Raw genomic sequence first — 14,240 nt, forward strand, 5'->3', positions numbered from 1 at the left:
GAAAACGAGGCAGAATGCGTCCTTGGAGCACAGCAAAACCGCACAATGTTTTGATTCGGAGTGAAAAAATTCAAAGGAGGCAAAGAGCTTCTTATAGGTTAGTAACATGGAAGGAGATAAATATTATGCAAATTACATGACAAAAACTTGTGTGTGAAAAATAGGACTAATTATCCTTAGAAAATGGCAATGCCTCCTTTGTTGCATCAGTCAGTAATCACAGACCAGAAAGACTGTGTGTAAACACAGTCGTCATCTGAATTTCTAATCAACTCTTTCTGATTGCATTTTGGGACCCTTTTCAAAATAAAAGTTAACAAGCACCTTTTCTCCTCACTCTTTGTGCACACAAGGTGGGAGAAATGTAACACGGTGTAGAAAGCATCTTTAAGAATCCCCACTCAAGTCTAAATCCTTGTCCCCATGTAATCCCTAAAAATAAGATTCATTTAAATTAGGACTCTGCAATCAATAGAAAACTTGATGGTCCAAGGAGCTGTGAGGTTTATTAATTCTGCAACATTTTCTAATTGTTTAGTTGGGTGAGAGAAGAGGGTCTCCATGCATCAGGGCGGCTGGAATTCCAGTATAAGGTCACATTAACTGCTGTGTCTGCGTAAACCTCTCCTAGAATCATACCGTTAAGGATGATTCAGACCTTATGCTCAAGTTGGCCCATTCATGCCCAGTAGCCTGATCGAACCCCAAAAGCAACTGCATTTGGCCCCGGTGCAACAGCTTTGTCTATGGTTTCATTCATAAAGGAGTTTGTTTGCCCCCCAACAGGTGAGATACTCTATATTGATATCATGTGCATCTTTGAAGATTTACTTGATTTGAGAAATATAATGAACTCTATGCTATTCTCTAGGTTGTGCTTCTTGTAGTTTCTCTGTGCCAAATAGAAGTGTAGAGTCATCAAGAACCAGTCTGAAATTTTCACTTGTTTCATTAAAGTATCAGAAGTCCTCCCATAATCAATCATAAGATGCTGATACACTGTGGGGATGTAACATTTCAAGTTCTTTTGCTAGCACTTGCCCAAGAGTTCACCGAAGAACACTGACCCATTTTTTCTCTGTAGTCCATTCTTCTTATCCAAGCCAAAATAATTTCCAAAAAATTTTAAAAGGTGAAAGTGTACTGGATTTAATAGTGATTAACTGTGCAATACATTAAAAGAGACAGTATCAGATTGTGTTTTTACTGGTTAAGCACAAGATGTCAGAAAATTACAGAAGCCTTGCTACTTGGACAACCTGGAAGAATGAAAACACAAAACCTTTAGCAGCATCACAGAATTTGGTAAGAATTTGGTAAGAACGATAGCATTACAGGTGTCCAAGCCAAGAAGAGCCCACAATGCTTTTGTGTCTGGTTCATCATCCCACAGCTGCCTCAAAAAACATGAGTGGATTGCATCTGCTGTGGAACCAGGACATCCTACTGACACCTCACATTTGGGAAAGGGGCTGGTGGAAGGTGTTCCACAGGCTGAAACCTCCCCAGGTGGCTGCTGGCCTCCACCCTTAGTAATCCAGGTCCCCAGCCTGACACGCCTGACTAAAGCAGGGCTGGGCAACATGCTGTTGGTATCACATGGCACCCGTGAAGCCTCTGCAGTCAGGTCAGCATTCCACTTCTGTACGACTGAGATAATATACCACCCAATTATTCACAATGACCAGGACCAACGGAAGAATCAGGCTTTGTCCCTAGAGAGAAAGGGCAACAGGGAATGATCATGGTGCTCACTTCTCTTGAACAAAAACCAAAACCCAGGCCCTATCTTAACTATCTGTACAATGCTATATTGGCCGATGTCTTAAATTGTTTGCAAACTGCCCAATATAAAGTAAAAAAGAATTCCCTTGTAAGAGGAAGAACAGCACAGTGGGAAAGGACAGGGCTTGCTAGAAATCAAGATCACTTTTCCATTTCAGAAATAGTAGGCTGTATGTGTAATCCAATTTGAAGATTCTTCCTTAGAGCGTTTGGCAGAGCTGTGAGAAGTAAAAATAGACTTGTATGCTTCTGATTTCTCTTCATTGCTTGCAATAGGCCGCTTGGGAGGCCCAGATGGATTTTTGCTGCTTTTTCCAAGTGAAGATGACACGCTTTCACTGACTGTGAGAGGAAGAAGCAAACAGACCACAAATTAACTCCATGCATACTAATCGACACTGGCCTTAAATTTTAGACTGGTTCAAACTAAAGTAAAAAAAATAAACTTTTCTTAAATGCCTGCTCTTGGGTTCAACATTTGCATCTCCTGTACAGAAGTATTTTCAACCAAAACCTCTGAAAACCATGTAAAAATAGAAACCGTTTTTCAATTTTTTAAGGTTATTGTTCTTGTCCAAGACACTGACACAAAACACCATTCACAGTCAGTTGTCCAGAAAGTCCCCAAAGCCTGGTGGCTCTTCTGTTTTTTAGGCTCCAAAGTGGTGGCTGTTGCTTCATCCCGTGGAAGTGAATTCCATTGTTTAATTATACTCTATGTAAAGAAGTGCTTCCCTTTATCCTTCCTAAATCTCCCATCAATCAGTTTCATGGGAAGACTCCAGTTTCCAGTATTATAAGAGAGGGGGAAATGTCTCCCCTCCTTTACTTTCTCCGCATCAAGCATAATTCTTTACGCCTCTATCATGGCTTCCCTTACTTGAGCTTTTTCTAAGCTAAACAATCTTGGTGATGGTGACCTTCCTCCTCATAGAGGAGATGCTCAATCCCTTGATCATTTTAGATGCCCTTTGCTTCCATCTTTCCTATTCTACAATATCCTGGGTTTGGTGTAGTAATCAGGACTGCATATAATATTCTAAGTGAGGTTTGTACCACAGATTTGTATAAGGCAGTATGATATTAGCAGTCTCACTTTCCATGCCTTTCCTAGTTGTGCCTGACATGGAGCGGCCCCTTTCAAAGCAGCCACGCACTGGGGCAACATTTTCACTGAGCTGCCCCCTGCAGCCCCAAGTTCCCTTTCCTGGTCAGTCACCACTAGCTCAGATCTGAGCAGCTCATACCTGAAGTTCAGATGGTTTGCCCCAATGTACTTCACTTTAGCTTTGTTTATACTGAAACATAGTAGCCATTTTGATACCCATTCTCCCAGTTTGGAGAGATCCCGATGGACCTCCTCACAACCGTTTTTGTTTCTACCCACCTTAAATAGTTTGGTGTTAACCAGAAATCTTATCTACTTCATTGGTACAGATCCCTTTGGATCTGCCCAAGTTATGCCCCAACTTTCAGGAGAAATTACTGTTTATTCTTACAGTGATCTTTATTTTTTAACTAGTTAGTGATCCACAAGAGATCTATTGTGATCTCTCCTATTGCATGACTGCTATGTTTGCTCCAGCGTCTTTGGTGTGGAGCTTTGTCAAAGACCTGTTGGAAGTTCAAATACATTAGAATTGTTACACCAACCTGCACCCTTGCTTCTCTTTTCTCCAGATTTCATGCTTGTGGCATCCTTTCCAGTATTTACTTGAGATGAACTGCACGAATCTGGAAAAATAAAGGGTGGGGGATATGTGAAAGAAAATGTAAATGATGCCATTTGTATTCTAATAAAGTGATAGTAAAGGTCTTCTTCAACAGGGAAGGACTGCGACTGAAATAATAAAAAAGAGGAAGGAAAGAGTAGACTGCCAAAACCATAGCTGCTGTTGCTACTTAGAAAGTAAAAACCCTTCAGGGAAAAAAGAAGCTGTGTGGTTTTGTTTTTAAAAACACAGTTAGTAAGTCTTAACTATACTTTTAAAAGGTATGAACAGATCTTTTTGGAGCACTGTTGCAGGTTGCCTTGGTTTGCCAAGTTGTTTAAATGGTAGATGAGCTTTGCCCTAACTGGCATAGTGCAGTGATTACCACACTGGACTGGGGAGACATGGGTTCTAGTCTTCACTCTGCCATGAATCAGTATGGTGTGGTGGATGAATTAGAGCTGGGGAGATGTGGGTTCACATCCTCACTTTGCCATGTAGCTGACTAGATGACTCTGAACCTAACCGATACCCAAGGTGTTTGTGAGGACAAGGATCATGGAAACTGCCTTGGGTTCCATGCAAGAGGAAAAAAGCTGGTGAAGAAATGTAAAATAATAACAACAATAAACAATAAACCAAATAAAATCTCTTTCACTGACCACTTCCTACATCAAAACATCTTTGCCTGTCTTTGGAAAAGGAGGCATCCCACAAGGTATAAGCAGGTAGCATCAACTGGGCCTTCCATAGCTAGGAACAACCACTGACAAGGGGTCTCCTGCAACAGTGCCTTTTTTCCTTAAGAAATGTAAATTTCATTTTAAAGAATTCTTTTACCATAGGTTTCAGGTACCTTCAACACAGAAGTCTCTCAAAATTCATCCAGAAAACAATATATTGGGAATCAAATATCGTAGCTGCCTGAGTTTGATTCTTTTGACTTTGAAGTCAGCCTTTCGCAACCTGATGCCCTCCAGATGTTTTGGACTTCAATTCCCATAAGTCTTAGTGTGGAAAATGGCCAGGAATTGGCCAGGAATGCTGGAACTGTAATCCAAAACACCTGGAGGGCACAGGCTGGGGAAGGCCGGTAGGTCATGAATTATGTTTGGGCCCTTTCTAATGTGATATAATACAAAAGGGAAAAGGGCAGGATATAAATGCAATAATAATTAATTGAAAGTGTGCAAGAGAATAGCTACACAATGATGGTACTGAAATAATTGAAATGTCCCTGGTTGAATCTACACATAGTAACTAACTTACCATCATCAGCTTCGGATTTCACAATGGTCTCCACTGCTTTGGATTTCCTGGATTTCTGAAACAGTGGAGATAAACTTGAGTCTATTTCAGGAGTTCGAAGAATGGCAGCAACAACCAAAGATGCATCAGAGAACTACTTAAGTCATTTGGCTACCTTGAAACTCAGTACAGTGAACACTTTGATGTAGTTAGTCTATGCTGTTCATAACACAGAACTAATACTATCCACTCAGCTAAAGTGAGGTTGACTTTACACATTTCTGTGTCTACCTTGTTATCCTTTAAAGTGGGCACACAGGGCTGGATCCAGACTTCAGCCAAACTTTGAGCAGACCCACTGAAAACAATGGGACTTAAGTTCGTCGTGACCCAGTCCAGAGTTAATGACATGGAAGAAAATCAGGATTCATCCCTGAGGAGAAAGGCCGTATCTATCAGTCCCCAATGTCAAGACGTTTTAAATCTGATCCTTGGCAAATGCTAAGACTCCTTCACAGTGGGATAGAGAAGTCTTATACCCCAATATCCATGTGTTACATGGCTATCATAATTCAGATATATCCCATCCTGTTCCTCCTGAGGCAAAACAAAGTTGGCCTCAGGCTCCCCTGCTATATGAGATTACACAAGTCAGGACAAGGAGCAAGCCTTCTGAAATGGCTCCCTCCCTTTGGAGGGCTCTCTACAACTTTGGAGTCCTTTGGAAAATTAGTACAAATCTTATCTGGAGGGTGAGGAAAAATCTGGGAGCATCTAAAGCAGAAACTAAGTAACAGTGAGCTTAATTAGCCATTTGGATAGGAAACCACTGGAGGCCAGATATAAGGGCAGGAAATAGTAATTTTTTAAACAGTAATTTAAAAAATTCAGGAGGATTAAATTGACTTATGAGACACCTGCTGAGGTGATTTATTGGATCTCCAAATTCTGCTTTAATTTTTTCAAAGATACTTTTTCTATGTTTATCTTGCTCATGTTAAGCACCATAGGAATCAGGCTTTAGCTAGTTGGATGGGATATGAATTTTAGAAAAAGTGTAAAATACAAATTTGGTCTTCTGGCATTAACTTTCCAATAAAAGTCGGCCCTAATAACATCTGTTAGAATGCATTCACATCAGGTTGTGATACGTGCACCAAAGCTGTTTAATTGCCTGACCAATATGCAGTGGATAACATACGCCTTCTTTTTCATTATTCATTTTCTAGGCCTGCAGTGAGCAACTCCCCTTTCTAAGAGACAGGAAAGTTGATGATGATGACGATGACGACAGCAAAAATAAAAGAAAGTGCCCCTTTCCTACACTAGGTGTAAGAATGTTATAAAATTCTGTAAAAAAGTTAAAAACATTGTAATAAAATAAAATAAAAACAAGTATGGATAGATACCAAAAGTTAGCTGTAAAAAAGAAATCACTTAGCAATTTTCTCTTCTGCGTCTCATCCACTAGGTGGCAATAAAGGGCTTCTCTCTTTGGAAATCTATAGCAAGACCAGCTTTGTCCAGCCTGGTGCAGCTCCCAGAATTCCCAGCTTAGCATTCCCAGCTTAGCATTCTGGAGAGCATCAGACTGGGGAAAGCTGGACCAGAAGTTGCAGGGAAAGCTGCAGTCTGTCCACCCTCTTCTCTTCTTCCACTCCTCTCCTTCTTCTCAGGTAGATCATGGGGTCTTTTCTCAACTCGGAAAAGACACTGATAGACACTTTGCAGCTTGTCAGTTCCGAAACTGATCTGGTTTGCTTCTGTGGTTACATAATCCTACTTGCATTCTAAAACACTACATGCAGGAAGAAAGTAGGGAAACTTCAGAGCTGTGTCTTTGGTTGAGGGGGTCAAAGGCAAATACAAGGCTCATCTTTCATCAATCTTGTCCATTATTCAAGTCTCATATGTATGTCATTTCTAACATTTGCACCCCAGATTTTCTGGCCTGTTCCCTACATGTATCCTTCAAAAGTGTGTAGGAAAATGTAGCACTGGAAGCATTCCACAAGAAAAAAGGATGCATGCAAGAAAATATGATGGGTCACAGCATCAGAGGCTTAGGCAATGTTACTGTGGATAAAAGTCAAGATCGCCCTTCTTATGACCGGGGGGGGGACTTGTAACTCTCCAGATGTTTTTGCCTATTATTTCCACCATCCCTTGCGATGAGTCAAGCTAGCTAGGGCTGATGGGAGCAGAAGGCCAAAGCATCTGCAAAGCCCTGGCCTATACCCCAAAAGGTTAAGGTATGTGAAGCCTGCTCAAATTCGGACCTCCAAGCTGTACACAGCCCACTGGCATGGAGTGTGGTTAACAGGTGCTGGTAACACCCTTCTTAGGCAAGCTGAGGCAGGCAGTTAAAGCAGCATATTAGAGGGAGTCCCTGCCGGGTTCTGCATGCAGCTGGTGGCTTGAGTTCAATTTGGTGGGTCACATACTGAGTAGGCCTGCTGCATACAACTTTCCCGTCAAGACAGCAACGACTGCTATTTTGACACTCTTCTTTCCACAGACAACCCCATGTGTATCCCAAGGTGAGAGCAAAGCCTTCCTTCAGAAACAGGAATTTCTAACAGCTAAACTGCAATGGTCAAATTATTATCAGTACTACATCACATTTATGTAGTGTGTTTTTTTTCTTCTGGCAAGGAAACCATCTTGGCTTGTATTTATTACATTTTGCATTGGTATTTACTACATTACATATTGATGGCGTACACTGCATTTATATACTGCATGATAGCCAAAGCTCTCAGTCCGATACTGGGCTCTTTAGCCCAACAACCGAAGAAAATGCCACTTGGGAAGAAGAGCTAACACATCCCCAGCACAGAGGTGTTTAGCAGTGTTATATCCTTGGGCGGCAACCAGCCTCCAGCAGGGAAGCTGTTTTAGTATTGCTGTGGAATGGGAATGCTGCCTGCAGGAACATTTGCTTGCTTTAACTTTATTTCTATTATGAAATCAGATTCAATACCATGAGGCCTTGGCAATTTATTTGCTAAACAGTTCATATTTGCAATGGGCAGGAAAAAGAAATCTTTCCATGTAAAAGAAGAGTTGCACTAAATCAGTGCTAAATTGGCACCTAACCTGCGTGAACATCCTTTGTAAATAATGTTGATTACAAGAAACACAATTATAGCTCCCTTATGGCTTCCAGCTCAGAACTAACAGTGTACTTCTAAACTCAATTAAAATCTAAGTAAAACATGACACACTATACTTGGAAAATATACTGGCTACAGGAATGAGCTACAGGAATATATGGCCATTAAGGTGTGCTTTGGATTTTGTTTCTTACTATTATATTAAGAGGCAGGGCAGGGTTAAATGAAGGAGGCTTCTCAAAACTATAACTGGCCGTGGAGTTCTGTCATATGAAAGTCAAGAATTCTACTAGAAATCTTGCTGTGGAACACACTGACAGCAGCTCTTTGGATTCCAGACATCTTGCTCTGACAGTGATTCTCTGTTCGAGAACCAAGAATTTCTGGGCAAAAATATAATCCACCATTTTTGCCCAGTTTCTGTTCACACGGGAAAATACCATAGACAGTCCAGGCATAAAGACCTTACCTTCCCAGTTTTACTCTTAAGCCTTCTCTCTTCCATTCTTTTCTTCAGGACTTCTACATCTGCTTTAGTACCATTAAGTGCAATCACATCATCATCTTGAAAAGGAATCCCGCACTTCGATGAGAAGAAAGAAAAATTGATCACATACAAAAAATACGACATGCTGCCCACATGTATAAAGGAAAACTACAAGTTATATCTTTCATATTATGAGTGTGTGTCCACAAAGTAAGCAAATTTGCATTGTTAATATATTTTTATTTTATTTTATTTAAGTTTTTATAAGCAGTCCAATACTAAAAAGTCTCTGGATGCCTTACAAAAAACAAAGCAACCATATACAACACACAACACACTGCATCCGATAAATGATGATAAAATCAAGGAAAAAGCCAATTAACTGTTAAAATATTGGGAAAATAAAAAGGTCTTCACCTGATACCAAAAAGAATAAAGTGACACCACCAGGTGAACCTCCCTGGGGAGCATGTTCCACAGTTGGGGCATTACTGCCAAAAAGGCCCTCCTCCAAGTAGCTACCCTCCTAATTTCCTTCAAAGAGGGCTCCTGGAGAAGGACCTCTGCCTCAGATCTCAAGGGGCAGGCAGGCGGATAGGGAAGAAGGCGTTCCTTCAGGTATCCTTATAGGTCATTACCAGCACCTTAAATTGGGCCTAGACTTCAATTGGCAGCTAGTGTAGATGATACAGGACCGGCATAATATGGGAGTATCTGCTGGTCCCCATTAATAACCTGGCAGCTCTATTCTGGACCAATTGAAGTATCTGGACCATCTTCAAGGGCAGCCCCACAACAGAGTGCAATGCAATGGTCCAAACAGGAGGTTACCAGAGCAAGGGTCACCGTTGCCATGCAATGCTCATCCAGGTAAGGATACAGCTGATGTATCAGCTGAAGCTGAAGGAAAGTGCTCCTCACCACTGCCAGCACCTGCTGCTCCAGGGACAGGCCAGGGTTGAGGAGCACTCCCAAGCTGCATACCCTGTCCTTTAGGGGGAGTGCAACCCCATCCAGAACAGGGCAAAAATCATTCGCCTGGAAGCTGAACCACCTGCCAACAGGACCTCCATCTTGTCTGGATTAAGTCTCAATTTATTGGCCCTCATCTAGCCCAATACCCTGGCCAGACACCAATTAAGGACTGACACTGCCTCACCTGGATTAGATGTAAAGGAGAGGTAGAGCTGGGTGGCATCAGTGTAGTGATGACTCCACAGCCCAAAAACTCGGATGGCCTCTCCCAGAGGTTTCATGTAGATGTTAAAGAGCATGGGGAATAATATGGAACCCGGCGGAACTCTATGGCAAAGTTGCCATGGCGCAGAGTCAGAATCCTCCAGCACCACCTTCTAGGATCAGCCAGTCAGGTAGGAGTGGAACCACCACAAAGCAGTGCCTCCAACTCCCAACCCCACCAGCCTATGCAGAAGGATACCATGGTCAATGGCGACATACAGGTATGTGAGGGGATATCACATGGGGATGGGTAGAGACCTGTTCTCCCCTGCAGAGGAAGGCAGGACATGCTCCAATGGAGCAAAGCTCAGGGAGCCAAGGTTCCATTTGGATGCCAGGAAGCACTTCCTGACAGTCAGGACCCCAAGGGTGTGGAATGGGCTTCCACGAGAAGTGCTTGAGGCCCCATAGGTGCGGGTGTTCAAGGATAGGCTGGACGTCCACATGGTGGGCATGTCGTGAGCGGAGCTGGCTGGTGCCAGAGGTCAGACTAGATGGCCCGGGAGGCCCCTTCTGATTCGCTGTTTCTATGTTTCTACTGAAAGCCGCTGAGTGGTCCAGGAGAACCAACAGGGACGCACTCCTTTTTGTCCCTCTCCCTGCACAGGGAGGGCAACCAATGTTCCACACCTGGGCCTGAAACCATACTGAAATGGGTCTAGATCATGGGTCCTCAAACTACGGCCCGCGGGACGGATCCTGCCTGCCATGGCCATCCATTCAGCCCATGCCGCCGTTCACCGCCTGCATGCATGCTTACTGCGTGGGTGGGGAGGTGGTGGCTCCCTCAATCGGAGATGGACTCCGAGCGAGCAAGCTGCCACTGTCGCCTGCCTCCCATATGCACGCGTGTGCTCACTGCTGCCTCGCAGCGTGGGGGGGGGGATGGCTCACTAGATTGGGGATGGTCTCCGAGCGAGCAAGCCACCACTGTGTGTGCCCGATGGCACCTCACTGGCCCATGCTGCCAGGCACCCTCACCTCACCGGCCCGTGCGTGCAGCCGCCACCTTTCAACTGGCGCTCTACTGAAAGTTTGAGGACCCCTGGTCTAGATGGTCAGTTTCCTTCAAGAGTGCCTGGAGTTGTCCAGCCACTACCTGCTCGAGCCCCTTGCCCAGGAATGGGATATTAGCCACCGGCCTATAATTGGCAGCTATTTCTGGGTCCAGGAATGACCTCTTCAGGACCGGCCTGATCACTGCCTACTTCAAAGGAGAGGGGACCCGGCCCTCCCTCAGAGAGGCATTGATGACCTCCAGGACCCAGGTACATATCCTGCTCTTGCCACTGACAAGCAGCCATGAGGGGCAAGGGGCAAGCAGATAAGTAGTGAGACGGACCAGTCCAAGCATCTTGTCCACATCCTCAGGCCACAACAATTGAAACCTATCCAATAAAAGTGGACCAGATGGCACTCTGGACACCGCCTGGACGAAAGCCGGATCAACCGTGGAGTCCAGCTCATGGAGAATCTGAGCGAATTTATCCCTAAAGTGCTGGGCAAAGTCATCACAGCAGGCTACTGATGGTGCAACAGGATCCTTTTTGGGGCCAGGGTGTAATAGGCCCCATACCACCCGAAAGAGCTCCACTGGACAGCACTGTGAGGATGCAATGGAAGCAGAGAAGAATTTCTTCTTTGTCACCCTCACCACCACAGCATAGGCTTGATAAAGAGCTCTTAAGTGTGTTCAGTCAGATTTGTCTCAGGATTTCCTCCACCTGCACTCTAGTCACCTCCCAACTTGCTTCAGCGCTGCAGTTCAGGTGTGCACCATGGTGCTGAGCAGGCCCTGCATGGCAGGAGAGGATGCTTAGGAGTGGTCATGTTGATTGCCCTTACCATTGCCCCATTCCACAAATAACCAGGGCACTGACAGGAGCGCCCGCACTATCAACCAAGAAATCCCCCAAAGCCCTCAGGAAACATCAGGATCCATTGGGCTCTGGGGGCGGATCATCTTAATAGGGCCTGCACCCTCACAGATGGGGAAACTGGCCTCAACCTCAAACCTCATGAGGAACTGATCTGACCATGACAAAGGGGTTAAGGTCAAACCCCTCACTTCCAGATCACCAGCTTCCTGACCCATTGAGAAAACCAGGTCCAGAGTATGGCCTTTTTCATGCATTGGGCCAGTGACATGTTGACACAGCCCCATAGCTGTCATGGCAGCCATGAAGATCTGAGCTGACCCGGACAAACCAGGCTCGGCATAGAGATTGAACATCCTGGGGGTCCACAACATCAGGTCCAAGGCAATCTCTTTCAGCTCAGGGAGGGAGGCTGTTGAGCATCCATGATTAAGTTGTGAATGAGGGATGTCTTATTTTGGGCCAGCCTGGCATTCAACAGCAGCACCACTAAGTCTGAGGGCTGGTTGATATCACTTCCTGGAAACTTCTGGCTGGGGGAGAAACTAGAGGGGGAGACAGATACTAAAATTCTGTCCCTCTCTCTTCTGGAACAACAGGTTAAACCCCCAATGCCATATCTTCCCCTGACCATAACCACCCATCTGCTCCTCGGGAACTCCCATAGCAATTAAAACCAAAATATGAAAGTCCTAGTCCGTATGAAAGTCCTAGTCTCATTCCACTGCTAATAGGTCAGAGGGGGAACATTTCTTTCATGCCTGTTCCATTTGTTCCAAGATACTCCCCTCCTAAGACCCACAGACCCTATTGCTGGTTCCACCCTGTTTAAGCTTACAGCAAGTGAATTTCCTGCAACTTAAATGCAAAAGACACGGTTATGTGGCTCTGTGCTGGTGCTGCCCTAAAGATTACTATCTTGTGCAGGAGGGCCATAGAAAACAAGTTACTATTCACACAGTCCAGCCACTCTCCAACAAAGGATGCGCTTAGACAGTAAAACTGTTCAGTGCCCTCAAGCAGAAATGGGGAAAAATCATTTGGCAGGGAAGCAGATAAAACCATCATTATAAGCATTCATCAAAAGCAATGCTATCTCTAGGCTCAAATACTGTTTCCATGTCATAACAACAGAAAAAGACTGACTTAGTTGGAATTATAAAACAAGGAGATCAAAGAAAGCAAAGAGGGCAGATGTGAATACCGCATCAGGTAGTTTGTTGCTTGTTCACATAACTTAGAAATATATTATACTCATAAAGTTGTATTTAGTGTACTTAGAATGAACTTTTTAAACTTCATGAGTTATCAATGAACTTACATAACTACAAACTTGTTCTACTTACAGTAGTGACCTCCCAAAAAGTCAACATTGTAAACAACAGTTTTCTGTCTCTCAGTTCAACACATATAATGACTGACTTAGTCCAATGACTAGGCTAAACTCTCAACAGGAAACCTATAATATCTGTGCTTTCTTGTGCCTCCAGAAAAAAGCCAAATTTGGGGGGTGGGGGAAGAATAATGCATAGCACTTACAGTGGTCTTGCAGTTTTCTAGCCTCTTTCTAAGTCTTGTTCCACAGCTGGTTTGTCATTTTGAGTGTACTCTCTGGTGGAGTCTACCATTTAGTTAAGAAACACTGATATGTTCCAAGCTCATGCCTTTCATGGAAGTTTCAGTTGACAGTTCCAGTACATTAAAATGGGATGTGTGATAAGGAAGATACATTCTACAAAAGTGGTCACATGAGGGTCACCTTGCAATGTGAGACCAATTCAGACAGACAGACCCCCCCACACACACACAAATACACAGAATGAGAGAGAGAGAGAGAGAGAGAGAGAGAGAGAGAGAGAGAGAGAGCGCGCGCGCGCGCGCGCGCGAGAGCAAACATGTGTGTGTGTTCATTGATTCATCAAACAGGAATTGACTGTCTTTGCAGAGCGGAATCAAAAACATAAATATCTACTTGTTAAGCAAGAAGGGCTGCTGCTCCATTAGAAAAGCTCTTGTTTGCATACAGAGGATCCCAGGTTCAAAGCCCAGTACCTCTGGGAAGGGCTGTGACAGATTCCTGTATGAACCTTGGTTATGGAGTTAGGCAGACCAATGCTTTCACGAAGAAGAAAGCTTCCTGTGAGGGTAACAGCTTGTTCTCTCAAGAGGCAGATTGAATCTTCCTCAGAAGTAGATTTCTAGCTGAGAAGGGTACCAGTTCGCCTATGGACACTATAGGCTCCAAATGTTTAATAAGTAGCAGGATCACTTGAAAGTAAAAGCTATAACCTGTCCCCAGAAGATCCATTGTTAAGGACAGTGATCTGCTACATCAGTGATGACGAACCTTTTAGAGACCGAGTGCTCAAACTGAAACCCAAAACCCACTTATTTATCGCAAAGTGTCAACACTACAATAAAACTAGAAAACTGAGGGTTTACTTTAGAAAAAAACAAAACCCACAGCCAGTCCAAGCAAATATATAAATATCCTTGGGAGTGCAATGCCTGGCCATGCGAAAGCTGCGAATGAGTCGTAGCTAATGAGTCGTGGCTCGTGACGTCATCGCCTGATGCCGCTACTCCTTTTTGAGCATGCACTTGGCCCCTATGTGCGCTGTTATCCGATGCTCAGCTGCTGGGTTGACTGGGCTTGCATGCCAACAGAGAGGGCTCTGTGTGCCTGCTGAGGCACTTGTGCCATAGGTTCGCCACCACTGGCCTGACCCTACCCTGCTGCACTCCCCTAACCCTAATATAGGGGTAAAATACCACT

General features: G+C 44.1%; 1 protein-coding gene across 1 annotated transcript in view; it reads right to left on the minus strand.

The window, feature by feature from the left end:
* Nucleotides 1-1,123: 1,123 nt before the first annotated feature.
* The window catches only part of RTF2 (replication termination factor 2), a 57,069-nt gene continuing 43,952 nt past the window's right edge, over nt 1,124-14,240 (minus strand). The window contains exons 6-9 of the mRNA XM_044454973.1: nt 8,331-8,444; nt 4,767-4,821; nt 3,439-3,519; nt 1,124-2,127 (exon numbers count right to left, since the gene is read on the minus strand). Of these exons, the coding sequence (XP_044310908.1) occupies nt 1,940-2,127; nt 3,439-3,519; nt 4,767-4,821; nt 8,331-8,444 (438 nt within the window). The 3' untranslated portion in view covers nt 1,124-1,939. The remainder of the gene's footprint in view (nt 2,128-3,438; nt 3,520-4,766; nt 4,822-8,330; nt 8,445-14,240) is intronic.

This window comes from Varanus komodoensis, unplaced genomic scaffold (assembly GCF_004798865.1).
Source record: "Varanus komodoensis strain SLA01 unplaced genomic scaffold, ASM479886v1 scaffold8, whole genome shotgun sequence".
Taxonomy (NCBI): Eukaryota; Metazoa; Chordata; class Lepidosauria; order Squamata; family Varanidae; genus Varanus; species Varanus komodoensis.